This window comes from Strix uralensis, chromosome 14, assembly GCF_047716275.1.
Source record: "Strix uralensis isolate ZFMK-TIS-50842 chromosome 14, bStrUra1, whole genome shotgun sequence".
In the NCBI taxonomy this organism is placed as follows: domain Eukaryota; kingdom Metazoa; phylum Chordata; class Aves; order Strigiformes; family Strigidae; genus Strix; species Strix uralensis.
The window spans coordinates 12,257,392-12,278,301 of NC_133985.1; the positions used below are offsets into that span (position 1 = coordinate 12,257,392).

A 20,910-nucleotide genomic window follows, 5' to 3' on the forward strand; every position below is an offset into this window, starting at 1 on the left:
GGGCTGGGTGGCCAAGCCCCTTGCAAGAAGCTGTCACATCCCCCGTAGCTTTCTGTAGCAGCTGGTGGACACAGGGCAGTAGTGGAGAGGAGGTACAGTGGGCTGGGACTGGTTCTTGGCTGTTGGTGCAGCTCCATGTTCATGACAGGTCTTGGGTGAAGGGCAGAGCTTGGTCTGCAGCCAGGATGATGGGGATGCAAAATTTCCCAAATCCGGAGGAGCATCTGAGCTGCATGGTGATCAGCATGAGGTTGAAAGTCTCCTGATGCAGTAGTATGTTCTGCTTCATGATTGCACCAGCTGGGACCCTTTGGGTGGATGGTTGGGTCTGGAATGCTCTACCCCTGCTCCTCAAGAGAGGGGAACATGTCTGAAAGACCCCTTAGTTGGTGTGTTTTAGTGGTTATCTGAGCTTCCCAGAAAGAGGAGAAGGAGAGAGGAAGGGAAGAGCCTTCAATCCATGGATTAGGGAGGGCATCTTTCATCTACTGGAGCCACAGAAGGTATAAAAATAGCATGAGGGTCTTTGGGAAGGAAGGTCTGAATTTTGGCTTGATGGAGATTCTGCTGAAATAGGTTGTGGAAAGGTTTTTGACCAGAGGGTTGGCACTGCCATAAACTGCGTAAGCAAATTCACTTGTAGATGAGTGGGTTCCTCTTGGAGGAGAGAGAAAAGGTACAGGGGAGACTCAAAGATTTAATTCCACTTTCTTTTCCACTGGAGCTGCAGGTCATCCGTCCCTCAAGAACTGATGGTGACCCAGCGTCTTGACTGAGACTGGTTGTGGAATGTGTATGAAAAGCTCAGATGTTGTCTGCTTGAACAGTGGTTCCTAGTTTTGGTCTGTTCTCATGGGCAGGTCACAACTGGTGCTCTCCTGATTCAACTAGCAAGGGTTTATCAGTATGGTTAAAACCTTTGGACAACCTTTTCTTCTCAAACTCTGACTGCTGCAAGGTGTGTCTGTCAAAGCTGGAACTTGGGATGGTCATTCTATAGCTCTCATGAGCCAGTTACAAGCACAGACTGCAGTTTTTGTACTAACTTTCTTGTGCTGAAGAGGTGGTCTTCAACTAGCTTGGAGGCAGAGAGAACTGTCTGGCTATGGGTGGGGACAAAAACAGGCTGCATTTTTTTTCCTTCTCTTTTGAGAAAACAGAGGTAAAATAAAGATACAGTTATCTCCTTCATCTTGGAAACTTCTCTTCTGTGCTGGCTCAGCAGGAACATTTGTTGAGTAAGGGAAGGGTGTTATATTTCCCTATGAGCTCAGTGAAGTTTAGATCACTGTGAATCCTGTCCACTTACATTAGGCAAAAGAAAAGAAGGCCTCTCTAGGGTTGAGGAGAAGAGAAGGAAAATTTCTGATGCATTATTCAGTTCTTTGAGTGCAAAATTCAATTTAAGGATGTTGACTGTTAGAGAAGTAGGAACTTTTCTCCTGCTTGTGTACACAGTTTCGTCCTGCCTTCCCACTGCAGGTTTATGGGCAGCTTCACTCTGCCATCCTCTTGGCATGATGAGTTTGTGACACAGGGATGCTGCTGAGGTCAAAGAGAAAACGCTCTTTGGGATGCTCTTTGCTTGGCACCATTAAGAGGGAGGCAACAGGGAGAGTTTGGGTAACGTCCAAGCCAGAGCCTGCTCTGGCAGGGCAGGATGTGATGTTTTGCCCATGCACCTGACATACGTGCAGTAGCCATCAGGGAAGGATGTTTGCATGCAGTAACATTACAAAGGACTGATGCCTTGTGCCAGACATGTTCAGAGACTCCTCTCACTGTCTTGCATTTTCTGGCAGCAGAAACAGAGTTTGGTTGTGCTGCTGTCACCCTGACTCGTCTTACACCGACTCCTCTTACACCTTGAGGAAGTCCCTGATGTTTCATTGGTTCCTCAAGCCAGGTCTGCTTTGAGGTAGCAAATATGCAGCAAGGCACAAAAAAGATTCATTCAATACAGGATCTCCCTGAGGAGGGGACATCCAATAGCCACTAACAAACAAAAATCACAAGAATTTTCCAATAAGCAATTTCTCCCACCATTGCTGAAGAGGAGGCGAACTGCTCTTCAGGAGAGCATTGGAAAGAGCTCCCAAGCTCCTGGCAACAGCAAGCCCTGTTTTGAAATGGGATTTAAACAAACACTGGGATGTGAGGTGGGTTAAAGTGCTGCCTGCTCTCAACCTCCTGTGGTGAGCAAGAGACTCAAGTGACATTGGATGTTGTGAGGAGGGCCTGATGTGGGTGAGCATTGGAAATAAAATCTGCTTCCTCTGCTTAGTTTTTTTACCAGTGTTTGTAACCCCACATGTCTGTGAGCCTTAGACATGGGCCCAGGCTCCATACAGCCTGCAACTTGTGGGGGGGTGGATTATTCCCCAGACTCTGGTACTCTGAAGACTGGCTTGGCTACTGATTTAGGTACGTCTAAAAGTAGTCATCATATCAGTCCCCAAGGCTGTTTTGAGCATTTCTATTCTCTCTTCCTCTTGCAGTTCAACAGAAAGCACAGATGGAGAGTCATGGGTTTGTTGCAGCACTGACTTAGTGCAAGGGAACCTGAAACTGTCTCCAGAGTTTATATTTGGGTGGAGCTGCCCAAGGAGGCTGGCAGAGAGCGCCAGTATCCCCCTGCCAGTTTTATTTTAGATGTTTTCTTGTGTGGCCATGTCCCTTTTGCTGTGCTATGTAATGTGCCTTCAATGATGTAGAGACCCCAGACCACAGTATTCAATCTAATGATAGACAGTGAAAATACAGTTCTCATATCCTACAGCAGCCATAGGGGGACCTTTCTAAAACTCTGCTGGTGAATGGCATTTCCATGTGATTATTTTCCAGTTCTGGAAAAAACCCTGGAGAGATGAGAGGGCTTGCAAGGAGTACAGCGCAGCATCTAGTTAGTGCCCACTTCACTTGAGAGCAGGAAGAAAGTCACTTTTGCAGTACTGATCATCGCAGACTTAGCAGGTCTGGGAGAAGAGGGGCTATCCTGAGAGCACTGGGTCTGATTAGCACAGGCCAGAGGACTAGGGGGAACAAACTTTATCCAAAGCACGACATTTTTGGAAGATACATTAGGCAAGGGCTAGAGTGTACGGCAAGGGCAGGCTTCAAAAACAAATACCTGTGCACCCTTATTTCAGTCCTGAGCTCTTCATTTCACTCTGGAGGCACCAGTGTCCAAGCCCGGTAAGAAAGTCCTCACTTCTGGCAATGATACTGCAAAGCCAGAAATTGGAAAGGCTGAAAATGTCACAAGCAACCCCATATCAATGAGATTTCCTACTGGATTTGTACATCTCAACACTTCGGGTGAATGGCCAAGTTCCTGGTCAAACAAAATTTGCAAAGATTTACAGGCTGACCCATATATATGTTTTGAGAGCAAGGTCACTGCACTGAGCAGACCTCGGGTTGGGAGCTAGGATGTGCACTGCCTGGAGGCAGCTTCTGCCTGGCCCCGCCTGTGGAGCTGAGTGCATCTCCCGGGTGGCTCTCCTGCATCCATGGCAAGCATCAGTCTGCAAGTCCAGTCCCAGGACCTCAGTGGGCTCTTGACTCAATGCACATCCCTTCTCTAGGCCACGTTTGTGCCAGTCTCACAAGTGAGGGGTATTCACGATACACAGTCTGTGCTCCTGCCTACAGCTGTCTGCAAAACTCACTCACTTGTGCACTCTGGACTATACTAATGCTTCCTCCCCTCCCCAGCTGCAGAGCTTTAGTACTGTCTCCCATCTTAGATGGTAAGGTTTACACCATTGCTATTTTTAAGAGACCGAAGTCTGCCCATATATAGGATGTTTTGTTGTTGAGTGTGTATTTTTGTGGTTGAGAATGATTATGCCAGGTGAAGATACTCCTGAAATTAACTCCTACTTCTTCCTCCAAGCTCAGTTTACGACTTCTGTTGCTGGTTTAATAGGTACATTGGAGAATCTAGAATTGGCTGCTGAAACTACAAATAGCCTCAGAGCAATGGGTGTAATTATGGTGAGGGAGGTAGAAAGGAGAGTACTTCTCTCTTCCTATAGCTGTTATTCTTCTCTCAGGGGCTGGGTAGATCCTCTGATCACTTTAAGCACAAACCTTTAATTGAGCTAGTAGAACAGATAGTCCCAGCGTCCACCATTCACTTTAGAGGGCTATTTTTAATTCTGTCTGGTGCCCCACCTCTGGGTTTTGTATGGAGAAAGCTTTCATTAGTGGTAACAGATCTTCTGCACTTGGCCAGCTCACCTGGAGCTCTGCAGAGTGCTGTTTATAGCAGAATAACACGGACAATTTGCCTCCTGTTCCTTTAAATAAGACTGTCCCGAAGATACACTCTTCATTTAAATCTTTGTTGTGGTCTTTCTTTCTGAGAACCAGTTTGAGATGTTGTGACCTTGTGCACAGGACAACTTCACTGTGCGGCAGCAGAGCATCCTAGGATTGCTGAAGACCTGCTAGATCTTGTCCATCTCTACTCATACCCTTTTGGGATGAGTATGCCACCCTAGGTTTCCTACGGCAGAACCTATGCCCTGCAGTAGGTTCCCCCATAGGAAAGATCTTTTGTCAGGCTGAGACCTCTCATGTGATGAGGGAGCTGTTGGGGCCCCTTGCAGTGTAGGTGCACTTGCCCATAGAAACATGTTCCTGATAACTTAGTCTGAATTTCTTTGCTGCATTTCACCTAACTCTCCCAAGGGACCACCACTCCCTATGTAATTTTGCACCCTTCAGAGACTGGGAGGTAATTGTCCCGTATATCTGCCGTGCCATAGCAGCTAGAGGGCTGGGCCAGATGTGATTTCTGCCCCGACCCAAAACTTGAGGCTCCCTGCTCAGAGTACATGCACAGCCCCTGTAAATTTGACTTAACACCCATGATCAGGTGTGTGATTCTTTTGTATCACTCGTGCTATAATAATTAACACTATCCTATTTCCAAAGCACTTGGCAAATATTAATTAATTCTTACCACACCTGAGGAGAACATAGTAATACAACAGTGTCCTCATCTGACAGGTTGTGAAGCTGCAAGGCCAGAGGGTTGGAGAACAGCACCAGGGCTCGGGGTGGAGGGGAGTCATGGGCAAGAGTGACACCTTTTTGCTTCTTGGAGGCTTTTGGAGGCAGATGGGGCAAGTGCTGCTGGTGTTCTGGGTAACTGAATGCTTCGCAACTGGTTTAGTGGGAGGCTGAGCTCGGGTGAACGCCTGGCTCAGTGGGGCTGAATAGGCTGGGCTTGGCACTGAGCACACACAGCGTCTGCTTCACATGAGCCTGCAAAGCTCTGGCTCACATCGTGGTCTCCCTGCACACAGCAAGCCTCTGTACACGTGTGAGAAAAGGGTAGATAGGGACAACGCTGGGTGCCATGTTTCTAAAGCAGCGACAGACACGAGTGGAGACCTCTGTTGCAGTGCTCCCATAGCAAGCAACGCCAAGCGAAGCGGGTGCATCTATAGCCAGAGCACTCTCCTAAATGAAAACGTGCTTGCAAAAAACAAACCAGCCTTGCCGTGCTGTGCCTCGCTGCTGGTGCCCTGGCAGAGGGAGCTGGCGGTGCTCCCGGGTGTCCCCTGGCCTTAGCCCACAGTGCCACTGACAGCCCGCCCGGGCTCTGCGCAGCCAGTGGCCCAGTGTCCAGCGAGCCCCGCCGCACCCGCCTCTCCTCTGGGTGTCAGGCCTCTGTGTGGACAAAGGGGAGCTTTGCTCCTGGTATATCCCGCCCACTTGCTCCTCCTTGGGGTATTTTTATCTTTTCTGACATGAAATTGGAATTTCCAGCAGGAGGAGCTGAGCAGAGTTAGTGGAGCAAATAGTAGAGAGAGCAAACTGTGCTGGTGAGTTGTGAGAAGGTGACTGAAATGCATAAGGGCAATGGTGATGGGAGATGCTGCTCTGTCCTACAGACACCCCTCCGCCTGGGTGTCCAGGCTCTGTAGCCAGAAACAGTAAAACTCACTGCAGGTTGTGTGCATTGAGTTGGGGTCTGAGCTGGTCTGTGCGTTGGGGCAGCTGGTGCCAGGGCACAGGAGGCTGCCCCGAGCCCCCTCGGTCTCCGACAGCAGGGACCAGGCTGCTCTGTGCATCTCTGGCGGTGGTGGGGTTGCTTGGATGGCTGTCTGTGAGCAGGAAGGTGGGTAGCAAGTGAAAGGTTTCACCTGGCTGTACCCATCTCACCTGGCTGCTGGTTTGGTCTCTCTCCTCCTCACTCTGCCCAAGTCTCTGGCTCATGTCTCTCACGCTGGTGTCCCCAGGGTGTCCTGGAGCTGCTCGCAGGCCAGCAAGTGCTCGGGAGCGGTAGCCCGCGCTCTTGGGAGCTGGTGCTGACCCTGGCACACGGGTCGGTTCTTGTCCCCCCTGTGCAGGAGCTGACTCTGCGTCGGTTGACCCCTTGGTGCTGGAGCAGTATGTCGTGGTGGCGGACTACCAGAAGCAGGAGAGCTCCGAGATCAGCTTGTGCGTGGGCCAGTTGGTGGATATCATTGAGAAGAACGAATCAGGTACAGAGAGTTTGGCTTGGCAGAGGACGTCCAGTCTACTCTGCGTCTCAGAGCAGAGGCAGGAATAGCAATCCTGTATTGTCAGTGTTTTCCTAATAGGACCTTAAGCAAAACAGCCTCCAGGCACCTCACAGGGATGTCCTTGGATGGTCAGCTGAGGTGGGACGTGAAGGAAGCAGCTTCAGTCTGCAGGCTGTCTGTATGAGCGTGGACAAGACTTCAGGGCTGTCTCTAAAGGAAAGGTCTGATTACCCGTGTGCTGAGCGCCAGGCGCCGTCCATCTTTTACAGTCTCTACTTAATGCTTTTTCATGCTGAAAAACTTGGCCAATGGGTCCTGAGGACAAAAGCCATTCCCGCAGTTGGCAGGCTTGTTTTATTGACAGAGAGGGACACTCTCATGGTGCCCATGAAAGCCCCCATTGTGCATTTGCAATTCCTGCCTCCGAACACAATGAAGCACCCGGTCGTGGAGCAGGGCAGGCAGCCAAACTATTCGCTTGCTTCAAAACTTAAACTTGCTCTTAAGCTCTGCAAAGGGATCAAGTCATGTCGTGGGCCCTACTTCTGGAGTTTGCTGAAAAGGGGAATTTATTCCCTGAAGATAACAGAAGTTGCTTATGGGGGTTTAAAGATAAATTGTGAAAATAGATTTTAAAATTCTGGAAAGCCAGTCCCCAGAGGATTAGTTGCACCAGCAGCTATGTTTGGGAATGAGGAAAATAAAAGCAACTCTGAAGCAAGTGAAACCTATTAGCACAGCCAATTCAAAAGCTATGGCAAATTATTTATCAAATGTCAGCCCTGATTTTCCCTTCCATGCAGGTAGCTGCTGATTCTCTCCCCGACAATCTAGTTGTTTTTCTAAATGACTCACTGGTGAGGTTCTGAAGATAATGCTGGGTCTTTATTTTTTTTTCCCCTAAAGACACAAATAGCTTGTGCTTTTAATAACTGAGGAGCATGCATTTATTTTGATTGGACACCCAGGGTGGCCCAGGATTGCTTGTGGCCACTATGGAGCTGTCTAGGTTTCCGCTGGGAGAGCTCATGTTTTAATTCTGCATTTGCACTTAGCTTTTAAAATTTGCTGTTTCCACAAATGCAGAGAAGGTGAGAGCACAGCAGGAGTCAGCTATCGATTTGCAGACAGTGTATTCATCTCTGCTAATTAGCCTGGGCTTGCTGACCCACACTGAGGGGAAATGAACCATGAAGGGAAAAAAGATGGAAAGCAAACACAGTGGCTGGAGTCGTTCAGTTCTCAGAGCCTCTCTTCTTTTTTGGGGGGGGAACTGTACATTTAGATATCATTCAGCTGCGATTCTCCTGTGCTGCTGTCTGTGCTCCCTTTCAGATAGCGCTTGGCTCTGTTGCTTTGGGGTCACCCCAGGTTCCCATGTAGGCAGCATGGAGGGGGTAAAGCCCCCCAGGCTTGTGTTTTGGAGGGAGGAAGGGAGTTTTTGGATGTTGGGAGCCCTTGGCTGAACTGCCTGCTGTTTTATTCTCAGGCTGGTGGTTTGTGAGCACATCGGAAGAGCAAGGCTGGGTGCCGGCGACCTGCCTGGAGGCCCAGGATGGAGTCCAGGATGAGTTCTCAATGCAACCCGATGAAGGTAAGAAGCTGCTGGAGACATCTGCCCCAGCTTCTTCCTGCTGAACTGCACTGAGCTGCTCCCAGGACCGCATACCCCTCCCTGACTTAGGCAGGGCATGAGCCTGAGGAAGGACAAACCCACACGTGCTGTTCAGTAATGTCTGCCCGTAACAGTCCTGCCTGCCCAGTGCTCTGCTCCAGTGCTGCAGCAGGAGTGGGGCAGCTGGATACTGGCAGCTGGATACTGGAGCCTTTCTGCTCCCCCACAGAGGCATTGAAGGTGCCACCTCCAGGGAACACAGTCCTGCCATTCCAATGCCTCCTTTAGGCCCCAGGGAGCTGTTTTACCTGCACTGGAGGAGGAGCAAAGCTCAAGTCCTAGGACAATTCACATGTCTGCTAAACCCATGCAGAGCAAAGAGCTCGCGTTATGAGAACAGCAAGGTTGCAACCTTTGCTTAGAGCAAATCTGAAATGCCTCTGGAGATTACATCCTTCCTGTTAAGCACTGTACGCTCAAAGCAATGCTGTAGCTGGCCCAGCCCCTTGTCTGGGGAGATGGAGGTGGGAGGGGGGCTCAGACTGGGGAGGGCCCCCAGAGGGCTCCAGGTGAGTACAGTCTCTGTGCCACTCTCTGGTGTCTGCCCTGTCTCCTCTTGGACCTCCTCTTACGTCCTCTCTTGTCCTTCTCCTGCTTCCCCAACATGCTCTTCCCAGTCCCATGGAGATACTGGTCTCTGCCCAGGCACGTTGGCCGCCGTCGGACTCTTGGGGACTTGTACACCAGTGGATGGGGTCAAGGTGGACTTCACAGAGATTTGTTCAGCTACCCGTGTTTTGTGCTTGGAGCCTTGTTGTCTGCATGTTTACTTTGCATGAGATGAACCCTGCTTGTGTCAGTCCTCAATGCGTGCCATACCTGCTCCTCAGCCTTCTATTAGGCCCACTCATGTCCACCTCTCTTTTCTCTATCAGCTGTTCCTTCTCACAGCTTGTTTTGGGTACAGAGGCTGGAGTTTCTGCTTACCTCCAACACATGTACGCAGACTTCTTGCAACTGCTGCCTTAGTTCCTGTAAGAATAACTCCTCTGAGCCATGACCCCGGGGCTGGTGGCTCAGATGGGGTCAGAAGACACAGCTTGGATTTGCTGGATGTGACAGGGCATTTTCTGCTTTGACTCATTTACACGAAGAGGGTGGGAAATCAGGCCCTTCAAGGGCTGTGCTCCTCCAAGAAGACAAATCCAGGAAACCTGCACAGTGGGGACATACAAATGTCCAGAAGTGTGGGTTTTGGAGACAGACTTTTCCCAAAATGGCCTTCACCCTATTGTGGCACTGCTTAAGCACAGGCAATTGCTTTCCTGGGTTTCTTCCAGAGAGGACAGGACAAGGTGAGGAAGAGGGGTGGATGGATGGACCTATTTGTCGGACATGTCCGCATGGCTGTTAGGATGTTTCCCCTTCGTCTTGAAGGGAAGAGCATCCATGTCCCTGCTTACCGTCATTTGGTCTCGTGGACAGGACATCAGACTCTTCTCCAGACTCACCACACAGCTTTGACCAATGTCCTCAGGGACCCAGCTGTTGAATGGGAAGTTCATGTAGGGGTTACTCCCTGATGTTCATGGGATTTCTTTCCCTGTATAGAGAACAGTCCTTCTTTAAAGGCTCTGAGAAAGGAATCTGAACTGAAATGGATGCATGGAAGGTCTTCTGTGAAGAGCAAGTGAAAGGAGAGCTGTCATATAAAAGATAGTCTTTAGTCCTAAGGGAGAGGAAGAACTGGTTTAGGCAACGTCTCCTTGGGCCAGACTAGCTCACCAAAGCTTAGATTTCAAAATGCAGATGGGTTTGTTTTGAAATATATTTCACTTTTATGAATGGTCATGTATCTCTGTGTGTTTGCACCTGTATTATAACAGGAATTATCATTATATAAAGCACTTAGCCGTTGTTCAACTGAGTCCAGGTTTCTGTGAAACTCCACTTTCTTTCCAACAGAGGAGAAGTACACCGTTATTTACCCATATACTGCAAGAGACCAGGATGAAATGAACCTGGACAAAGGGGCTGTGGTGGAGGTGATCCAGAAGAACCTGGAGGGCTGGTGGAAAATCAGGTACCATCCCTACTCTTCCTCTTCCCTGGCACTGCAGCTGGGTCTGTGCAAAGCAGAGACCTGATGTACATGGGATGTACAGTCCAAAGGCAAGTCTAGGATGTCAGGAAGGACAGAGTACCAGAACTCATTTCTCTCCATCCCTGCAAACTAGGGCTAGATGACATTCAGGGTTTCAGCCAAGCATAGCTGTGGTTAAACATTTTTAAAATCCCCCGATTTCCTGTGCTGGGAGGTGGACTGCGTCACGGCATCACATGCCCCAGCAGTGCAAAGGGAACCAGTGTGAGAGCATTAGTGTTACGTCATACGCTGCTGATAGGAAAACCAGTGAGTGTCCTGGAGGCAGGCTGGATCCTCTGGCTGTGTTAGGAGGCTCCTGCAGAGAAGGGCTGTTGTCTGAGCCAGGTCTGCTGTGTGCAGGGTGTGCAGAGGCCAAAGACTCCAGATCATCCTGAACTGATACTTGTTTTCTCCTGGAAGCTCATTTTCTCATGTCTGTGGTCTAGCAAACAGCCGGACTTGAGCAGGGTGGGAGCACATGCTGCAATTTTCTTAACCTTACATTGAACCTGTGGTCTTGGCAGCAGCAAAACCCCAGAAAAACACCCATTGACTTTTTAAGTGGAGGAGAGCTGCCACGAGAGCTCTAAAGGCAATTACAAACTCAGTAGCTGGTGCCATCTGAGTGTAGTGGCTACAGCCCAGCCAGCGGGGAGAGTCTCTGATGCTGGCGCAGGACCCTCCAGCATGGCAGGGAGACTCTGTGGATGTGGTTTCTCAATCAAATCATGGGGCTGGTTTCTCTTCTAAACAGTGCACATTTAGAGCAGGGAAGGGATCCAGGCTGCCGGCGCACAGGCAGGGGTCTTACGTTTTCTCCAAAGACCAGATACATCAGTCCTAGCAGCAGCCCTCTGGTTTTCCCCTCTGCTTCCCTTTGTTCCTGAACCAATGCCATTGCTGAGGTGAAAAGGAAGTCGGGCTTTGCACCGTTCCCAGCCTTAGGCCCGCTGGCTGCGGCCAGCTTGCACAGGAGCATTAGTCATGGCTGGAGCTTTCCATGTGCCCACGTGCCACAGAGCATCACAACGGACAAGCTCGTTTTGCCCAGATCATGCATACCTTCAGTCAACGCATGTCCTGAGCTCTGGCTCCAGGGATGTCCGATGGCTCAGCACCACTCGAGCGCTCCTTGGGAAGGGCTCACGGCCCCGATGCAGCACGGGGGCTCTGCACAATGACACTGCCGTTGTTGCCACTGCAGGTACCAGGGCCAAGAAGGCTGGGCCCCTGCCTCCTACCTCAAAAAGGGGAATGGAGAGATGTTCTCGCAGAAGCTGGGGTCAGGCTCCTCCACTCATTCATGTGCCTTGGATCTGGATGGCATCTCCCGACAGCAGGTCATGGCAAGCCGAGAGAAGGATGGGCTCGCTGGCCAAAGGGATGGGAGAGTCGATAGCCGTCCGCTTCCCAATGCTGACATCCGACGCAGTAAGTGGCCAGTTGGGAGGAGGCCGGTGGTGGCTGGGGTGCCAGCACAGCCTTTCCTGCAGGCTTTTGGGCGACATAATGAGGTGTGAGGGGGGCAGAAGGCTTACAAGCACTGTGAGCAATGCAGCAAGGTCTGTAGGTGACATTGCACAGGCAGATGGAGCATGAGCACAGCGTTGCCCAGGGACCTGCTGAGGATCAGCAAATGTGATGGGAGTAAAAGCTTTCCCTCCCCAGACTGGAGATGCTCTCCTCTCAGAAGCTGGGGCATAGCTGGGGCATTTTAACCCCTCTGCAGATCAGGTCTTTTAGGTCAGGCCTGCAATGAGAAAGCTGTTTCATATGGTGACCTCAGCTGCATTTCCAAGCAACACCTGATGGTGCAAAGCTGGTTCCTGTTCCAGTGGTATACCCTCAAAACCTGGGTGACCCATGCCACTCAGGGTACTGGGCAGACAGGTTCCTCTTTCAGCTTCCTTGCCCATGGGGCAGGCTTGGTCCTTGCCTTTCTGCTTTCTCTTTCACTTGTCTTCTGTGAACACATGTGTGACCAAAAGCCAGAAACTCAACAGCATCTGAAATTCTTCCTCCTCAGAGTCACCAAAGATGAGGCAGAGACCCCCTCCTCGGCGAGATCTCACCATAGTAAGTGCCAGCTGATGGAGGAGAGCAGCAATGGCAAAGGGAGTGGGAGAGGAGCACTGAAAGCAGCTCTGGTCACTGGTTATTCCTTGCCTGGGATCTTGCCCCTGTACCATGGGCTCTGCTCTTGGTCAAAGCTGGAGTACACATGCTGCCTCCCTGCTGTCTTACAACTCTTCTCTTTGCATGTCATCTTTAAATGAACTTTTGGCCAGTCTGTCCTGCAAGGCTGGGTTGCCACTGGGAGGCTGCAGACTGGTTCCCTCCCTCTGGAGAGGGTGATTGCTGCCAGCAATTTTCTGCTCAGTCTGGAAATGGTTTGCACCGGTAAGGGTGCTGCATGGGCACAGCTATCTCCATGGCCTGGACATGGTGGCTTGTGTCTCTGTAGGATGGTGGTCTGTGTGGATGTTGTATCACACCTTCTGTAGAAACACACTGATGAGATTTTTTTTTTTTCTTGTCATAGCCACGTGGTTTGAACCTGCCTAAGCCTCCTGTGCCTCCTCAAGTGGAAGAGGAATATTACACCATCGCTGACTTCCAGACCACCATCCCTGACGGCATCAGCTTCCAGGCAGGAATGAAAGTAGAGGTGAGACTGTCATCTTCTCTTCTCACATCTTCACATCAGGGCAGTGCTCCTGACTCCTATTGCCCTGGGACCAGTTGCAGGCAGGAGCTTACTTTCTAGGCAGGGAAGATTTGCTCACCACAGTGTTCTGGGTGGAAACCAGGCATGGTGGTGCATGTGATTGCTTCTGTGGACTGTTAACATTTTAGGGCTCTCCCTAGACAGAGAGAAACCCATATGAACTCATGAGACTTTGGAGTCCCTGGTGCTCTTGGTGGCCTCCTGTCCCCCCAGTGTGTGGGTGCTGTGTTGTTTGAGCTAGTGCAAATTAAAACTACATGACAAATTGGGGTAGAGATGATGGTTTTTTCTTATTTAGGCCAGGTGTAAAGTTAAAAGCCCTTCCAGAACTGCTTTCCTAGCACACCCACTTTTGCTGGCAGAATCCCTCTTGCAGATGTGATTTTGCTTTTCAAAATGTAAATTACGCCTCTCTAAGAGGATTTTTCCTTTACGGCTTCCCCAGTCAACTCCTTGCAGGTCCCAGCCCCGCTTCTGGAGCACGCAGAGGCCAGGCAGTTGCCGTTCCATGCAGCATCGCTGCCGGTTGATCGCTCCAACAGTGCCGCGCAGTGGCCACCACCCTGCATCCTGCTCCTGTCTCCCAGCCAGATGGTGACAGTTCAGCCACAGCTCCTTGACATGGCCATGTCATTCCTCAGTCCCATGGCACGCAGGTCCCCTTCCCTGGCAGAGATTGTTAACAGGTTTCCCTCCTGTTAGGCTACCAGTCCTGTGATTACATGGCTTTTGGTTACCAGGACATCTGAGGCCATCTACCACCCTGCCATCATTCCAGAGACACCCAGCATCCCCTCCTGTGCAGAGCGGGCTCCTGCATAGACATCTGAGGTTTCTTTTTCCCTTATCAGGTTATTGAGAAGAACCTGAGCGGCTGGTGGTACATTCAGATTGAGGAGAAGGAAGGCTGGGCCCCCGCCACGTTCATCGATAAGTACAAGAAAACCAGCAATGCGTCCAGGCCGAATTTCCTGGCTCCGCTACCCAACGAGATGGCCCAGCTCCGGCTCAGTGATGCTGCTGCTGACGGCAGCTCCAGCGAGGAAGCAACGGGACCGTGCCGTCCTCTGCCGGAGGCTCCTCCTAATGGTACAGACTGTGGTGGGAAGTGGGCCAAAGACTGGAAGGGGAAGGAGGCTTCCGAGAGTGGGGACCTATCCTTTGCCGGTGGCTATGAGGAGATCTCGGACCATGACACAGAGGAGAAGCCCAGCCTCCCGCCCAGGAAGGAGTCCATCATTAAATCAGAAGGCGAGTTACTGGAGAGGCAGAGGCCTCCCCCGAAGCCCCCGGGCATGATTTTGCCCATGATCCCACCCAAGCAATCAGCAACCCCTAAGGACAGCAAGAAGCCTGAGCTGAAACCAGAGAAGGGCAAACTTTTCCAGCTGAAAAACGAAATGGGACTGGAATGTGGGCACAAGGTGTCAGCCAAGGAAGTGAAGAAGCCAAATCTCCGGCCCATTGTCAAGCCAACCAAACCAAAAGCTGAGCCCGAGGACAAGCCTGAGCCCATTGCCCAGAATCCGTTCTTGAAGTCAAGACCTCAGATCAGGCCAAAACCCGCTGCAGCCCCCCGGGCTGACCCACCTCCAACTGATGATAAACTGGACATTTGCAGCTTGCGGAGCAAGCTTAGACCTGCAAAGTGCCCAGAGAAACCCTCTGAGCAGGACACCGCTGCTGGCGAAAGCTCCTTCAGTAATGCCATGGTCTCTTCGGAGGCTTCTGGAAGGTTTCAGGAGCGACCAAGCATGGAGAGCAAACCCCTACCCAAGTTGGACAGCCACACCGTGAAAGAGGCGCTGCCCAAATCTCCCCTGGGCCCAGCAAACACCCCAGGTGCCAGGGAGCCCCCGCCACAGCGCCCTGTTGTGCCACCCCGCAGACCACCCCCGCCAAAGAAAACAGGGGGTCCTGCCTCCGGCCCTGCAGCGGAGCTCAGGGCCCCAGCACGGGAAGCACCTGAAATCAGGTCATCCCCAGTGCCAGGGAGGCCCATGCTGGTTCCTCCGAAAGCCAAGCCGTTCCTCTCTGCCTCTGTCCAAGATGAAACCAAAGTGAAAAGCAGTGTAAGCCCAAAGGTCATATCCAAGCCAGTGGAGAGAGGGGAAGCCAAGGAGAGGACCTCAGCCCCCATCTCCAGTCCGGACATCTCCAGGGAAGCTCTCTATGTAGCAGTGGCGGATTTTGAAGGTGATGAGGAGACCAACAGCTTTAAAGAAGGGACTTTGTTTGAAGTTCGTGAGAAGAACAGCAGCGGATGGTGGTTTTGCAAGGTCCTGACTGGGGGTCCGTGCTGGGAGGGCTGGATCCCTTCCAATTACCTACGGAAGAAGCCATAGCCACTCCTCGGCTTGTATGGCTGCAGTTTCCCTGGTCTCTCACCTGAGTATTTAATTAGAAGATTAATTTATAGTTTTCTGTGAGGCTGGCTTTAAAAAGAAAGATAATAATTGAGATCTCACGCATCCCAGCTGGTGCCTGTTGGCAACAGCATGGAGGAAGCGGCTTGGCCTCCCCACCCCTGTGTGCTCCCACCCACCCTCCTCCCCACGTACTCCCCAGCGCTTTGCTCCTGTGGCCATGCTGGCAGCCCAGCCATGCAGCCAGGGCTGCTCTGGCCAAGCTTTGTGGCATACAATGGCTACCATGGTTCTCCATGCTGGGGAGATGGACCTTGATAGACATTTTTGCCACCTGTGCGGGGAATTAAAAAGAAATATGTCAGTAGCCAGGGAGAGAAACGAAGCGTGGCACAGTACCAGCAAAGGAAATCTGGCCACACAGAGGATTTGTCTTTCCCTGAGGCTCAGAGTCATGGTCAAATGTTGTAGGTCACACTGCTTAGTCCAGGTGTGTAGCAGAGCCATAAGGAATGTGGCAAAAATGAGGAACAGGGTCCCTGTAGCTCTGCATGCACGTGCAGGCACAGATGTTATGCTCCAGTTAAGGGCTGTGCCTTGCTCCCCACCTATGCATGCCACAGGACCGTCCCTCGGTCCTTGCCTGCTGTACAATGGCAAGTGTTAACTTCAACATCCTCCTGGTAGAAAAAAAAAAATTAGAAAAATACACACACACACACATATATATAACAGGTCCTCCCTGTGCTGATCCAGGATGCTATGCAGGCTTCTCCCTTGCAGTATTGCAACCAAACAACAAGAGGTGTTTTGCGTTGGTAGCTGAAGAACACTATGCAAGGCACAGAGGCCCAAAATGACCCTAAAAGCCCTGGAAAGAGGATGTTTGCTTTCCTTCCCACACAGACTGCCCTGCCTGTTGGACTAATAGGGGACCACCCGTTCCCGCGACCCACAGAGCTTCCCCAGGCTGGCGGGCAGCAGCCAGGAGGTGGGTCCCTCAGTAGGTGCTGATATTATCAAGTGCAATCCAGAATGCGGGAGTTCAGCTCCTCATCACAACCAGTTGCGAGGCGTGTCTGGTGCTCAGGGGCTCCCTCCCTTGTTTGTCACCCTGTCTGCCTGTCTTCCAGGTACTTTCATTTCATCCTGTGTGGCAGACTGCTTGGGGAGCTTCAGGTCAAGCAGAGCCTGGAGTTTTTCCGTACTGACATTCCTGCCTGCCAAGACTAATCTTGCCTGCAGTGTTGCTTATCCCAGCAGGGGGATGAGCTGTTGTTCCCCAATGCTGCTTTCTTCCCCTCTGCACTTGTCTACTTGCAGATTCAGGACTACATTTCTATATGGAAGAGCTTTAAACCCAGCACTTCTGTGGGTTTCTTGTTGGCCAAACCCTGTTGCCCTTTCTGGTCTAATTGCATGTGTAAGTGCTGCAGCCACAGCTCCACAGCCACATTGTTTTACTGTTGAAAACAATGATAGTTTTCCCTCTAATTTGAGGCTGGCAGAATTGAAGGAGTGTTCTCCACTTCTCCAGATGCTTGCTTCCTTCTCTGTCCCATATTTTCTACCCTGGAAACGTGGAGTTGAAGATATCTCTGTCTGCATACAGAATAAAAATGGTGGGGCCTCAGGCCAGGGTCATTCTGGGAGGATGATGGGGCAGTTTGTCCCAGCCCTGGTTTGTTCTGATAGAGAAACCCAGACCATTCCAGTCCAGCCTCATATCCAGAAGCCCCAAGGTTCATTTTTATCTGTGGGAATTCGTGCACCCTGGTCTCCAGCTGATTCTTCTCCCTCCCACCTACAATTTTCTCTGGTGGCACATCAGCCTCTGATCAGGCTGACTCACCTGAGCTGGAATAAGCAATACATTTGCAACCCAGTCCAATAACAAAGAAGTTCCTTGCATGGCACATTGAGAGGTGTTGAGATGCTCCTGGGAGAGTTGCAGAGTGGGTTGGGTAAACAATGCTGCCTTGTCTCTGTACATCTCTTGCTCCAGTAAATCCCTTCTGCTTTGGAAAGGAATGGGGACAGGATGAGTTAAGCCAGAGCTGCCTGGCAGCCAAATCCAGCCCCCACTGTAACCGGGGAGGGGGCTGGACCTGTGTCCCCCACCCGCTCTGGCAGTTTCATGCAGGGGTGGAAGAGGTGTGTGCCCTTTCCCTGTGGCACTGTGTCCTTGCTCTCTCTTTGCTGAATGGCCTTTTAATCTCAGAAGTGTCTCTCCTTTCTCTGTCTCAGCGATCTCACTGCCCCCAGCTTTCCTCAGAGGGGACAATGCTATTTCTGTGGCCTCCATGCTAAATGAGGGCTATTTCAGCTTTACTCCCAGACTGAACCTCAGAACTGGTAGTGCTTCATTTTGCTGACACAAGTACTGTATTTGGCTCATTGAGCACGTGACAGGATCGCTCCCTTGTTCCCAAAGAGCTTCCAAGAAAGCAGGGTGAGTGCCCAAGTTGGGGAGGGGTCACCCTCAGTAGGGTGCTGACACCTGCAGCCTTACCCCTTCCTACCACTCACTCTTCCGTCTGCGAAGGGGCCGCAGGCTGGACAACGGCCCCTGTTGAGAAGATGCTGAGAGCCATTGGGCTGGCAGGGCTTTGCCCTCCCCATCCGACCTGGGCCCCCCCGTCTGGCAGCCATGTGTGCCCTCTGCCAGGCTGTGCCTCCTCTCTGTACCTCGCACATCAGATGCGGCCAAGCTCCCTGACTACCTCGTGAGGAGGAGGAGGAGGGCGGCCGGGAGGCTCAGTACCCTGAGCTTGGCCGCAAGGCTCATCACCCCATCAGCCAAAGATCAACCTCCCTTCTTGTGTCCCCGAGGCCAGGACTTGCAGCAAGGGGAGGCATCACCATGGCTTGGGGCAGAAGAGCCAGGCATCGGGGAGGTCCCGCGGCTCGGCACATCCCTGGCAGGCTGGAGGCCCCTGCTGCACCCTGCTCCTCCTCACAGGCTCTCGAAGCCCGTTTGTTTGTCTGCGTCTCGCTATATTATGTAAGCGCATATAAATCTACATTACTGTGGGCGGGTGGGGGGTCAGCGGAAGATAGATGTAGCTGTGTAAATGCCGTATCTATACTTTCACCATTAGGGGATTGATTTTTTTTTTTTATTCGGTGGGTTTTATGGGTCTTTTTTGTGGGGGTTTTTTGTTTGTTTTCTTTTTTTAAGAAATAAAAAGAAACTGCTTGACTGGTTTCAAGCACCCTTGTGAACCCATGTCTGGCTGGTGTATGTCTGGGGCACTGCACAGCAGCTGTCCTGGCCGGTGTGCTGCTCTCCTGCCTGGCGTGGTGGCAGCTCTGCCCAGGGAGTGGGTTCAGGGTCTGGCACATGCTGCTTGTCGCTGCACCAGTGGTACCAGCAAGGAACCCTGAGCCATTGAGCTGCATTCCTGCATGCTGCAGAGGAGCCGTCCCCAGGTAAAGCATTTCTCTGTCCTCAGGGGTGGTGCTGTGTTGCCTGTGTTGCCTGGCTTCACAGGGGCTTGTGGCAAGGGCTTCTGGCTGCGACATCCACTGCAGTGGGGCTGGGCCGGGTCACCATGCTCGCACTTTTGACTTACAGTTCCTGGCCATGAGTAGCCCAGCTCCTCCATCGCTGCTGTGCCCCAGTTCACCTCCTGGGTATGCCATGGGGGACGCACTGCAGGAGCAGGGTTCAGGTGTGGGTATGTGTGTAGTGTCTGCGCTGCTCTGGCACAGGGGGGGGATATTTTCCCTGTGCAGCTGTGGCTGAGGGAGCTGCTGCCGTACCAACACTCCCCATGTGGGGGTTTAGCCTGGTCCCTGCTTTGCACTGTGTGTACCCCAGTGCTCATGAGAAGGAGAAATGTCCTTGCTAGGTTAAACAGTGCTCAGCAAAGCTTTGCCTTTTCTTCCCATCCTTATGACCTGGTAGGTAGAGAAGCATTTGCACAGGTGACCCTCCCAGCCCTGCATCGGTGGGATGTGCCCTCCCTCCAGGCAGCCATGGCTGTGCTCCCCCCCCACACACAGTGGTGCCTGGGAGCTGTGAGGGTCATGGGGACCCTGACAGCTCCTTGGGTCTCGCCTTTATGCCTAAGCCTATATGGGTGTCTCAGCAAATGGGGCAGTGCAAGTGTAGCAGTTGTGTTACCTTGAGCTCAAGCCAGCAGGTTGAGCCTGGTGATTTTGGGGGAAGTGCGGCGAGACAGAGAGAGAGATTGCCCATCCTGAAGGGCTCTTGGGGGTGCAGGCTGACTGGGAAATGAGGCTACATTAATTGAAAAGGCTCAGGCAAAAGTGGGGATTGGACCCCCCCAGAGCCCAAATGCCTTCCGGCAGGGGGCTGTGGTATTGCGCACATGCAGTGCTTGGTAAGGGGTAGGCAAGAAGGGGGGAAAAAAGACATGCAAGAGCATCTGCCACTGGCCTGGCTCACTGCCTGCCAGCCTGGGACATGCAAGTCTTGTCCACTCTCACTACCCATAACCCACCTGGTCTGCATGGATCCTGTACAGGACTGCAAGGACCATATGCAGGTCTGTGCAGGCAGCAGGTAACAGCCCAGTGCCTGCCATGTTGCACGTAGCATTGGGGCCCATCTTGCTTCCCCCTGTCAGCTGGTGTTCACTCACCTGCTTGCAGCACGTGCCTTGTGCCAGGAGCGAGCACCTGCCCGCCCGTGCTCCATGCAGGGCTTGTACATCATCAGCCTGGCACACAGCACCCGCCCTGCTGCTGCTGCTGCTTGCCATCCAGTGGCAGTTAAGTGTGCTAGGGAGAAATTCAGGGCCTGTGACATAACCTGGAGTATTGCACCAGCATGGCCACGACAGGCCCGTCCCACCTCAGGCAGCTCCTTGCAGCTGGCAAGGTGTGACACCACGTCCCCGTGGGCACACTGCTCCTGGCGCTGAGCAGTGCCGGCTGCTGCCCAGATCTCCAGCACTTGTGTGGCTGTGCTGCAAGCGGAGCTGGCAGAGCACTAATGAGTTGGGCTTCAGCCATGGGAGGCTCGGTTTGGGTTGGTACCTGTGTCATGGCACCCAGGCTGGCAGAGGGGAGGAGAGCGGCGGGGGGCTGTGGGCGCAGGTGATGGGAGCAGGCAGTGGTCCTCCATGCTCTCCTGGGGCTCGGGCCAGCAGTGGCTGGAGGGGGCTATCACACTAATGCCATATGTGATGCAAAGTCACTTCATGGCCTGAGACCGGCAGCATTAGTCTGTTGGCAGCTCACAAGGATCATCTCTCTGGATAAAGTGGGGCAGCAGAGTTTATAAAAAGGCATTCTTGGCATAAATGGCCATTGTCAGGCTCCTTCGCCACCTGTGGCTCGTGAGGGTTTCTGTGCAAATGCTTAACTATGGCCATGTTCTTGCCAGGGCAGAGTTATGAATGAATTCTTCCACTCCACTTTAAACCACATCGGAGGCTGCTTGACTGGTATCTGGCTTCAGCGGGCCACATTTTGGGATATAAACAGTTTACAGAGCAGCCTTCTGTTGTCCTCTGCTTGTGAAATAGAGCCAGACACTGCTACAAAACAAAAAAAAGCCA

General features: G+C 52.0%; 1 protein-coding gene across 2 annotated transcripts in view; it reads left to right on the top strand.

The window, feature by feature from the left end:
• The window catches only part of SH3PXD2B (SH3 and PX domains 2B), a 79,210-nt gene extending 60,608 nt beyond the window's left edge, over positions 1 to 18,602 (top strand). Inside the window, exons 7-14 of one of the 2 annotated variants that reach the window (XM_074883896.1) lie at positions 6,369 to 6,503; positions 8,014 to 8,118; positions 8,817 to 8,900; positions 10,105 to 10,222; positions 11,490 to 11,716; positions 12,312 to 12,361; positions 12,828 to 12,953; positions 13,865 to 18,602. In XM_074883896.1, the coding sequence (XP_074739997.1) occupies positions 6,369 to 6,503; positions 8,014 to 8,118; positions 8,817 to 8,900; positions 10,105 to 10,222; positions 11,490 to 11,716; positions 12,312 to 12,361; positions 12,828 to 12,953; positions 13,865 to 15,358 (2,339 nt within the window). In that variant the 3' untranslated portion in view covers positions 15,359 to 18,602. The remainder of the gene's footprint in view (positions 1 to 6,368; positions 6,504 to 8,013; positions 8,119 to 8,816; positions 8,901 to 10,104; positions 10,223 to 11,489; positions 11,717 to 12,311; positions 12,362 to 12,827; positions 12,954 to 13,864) is intronic. The other variant, XM_074883897.1, reaches the window with a different exon arrangement.
• Positions 18,603 to 20,910: the final 2,308 nt, after the last annotated feature.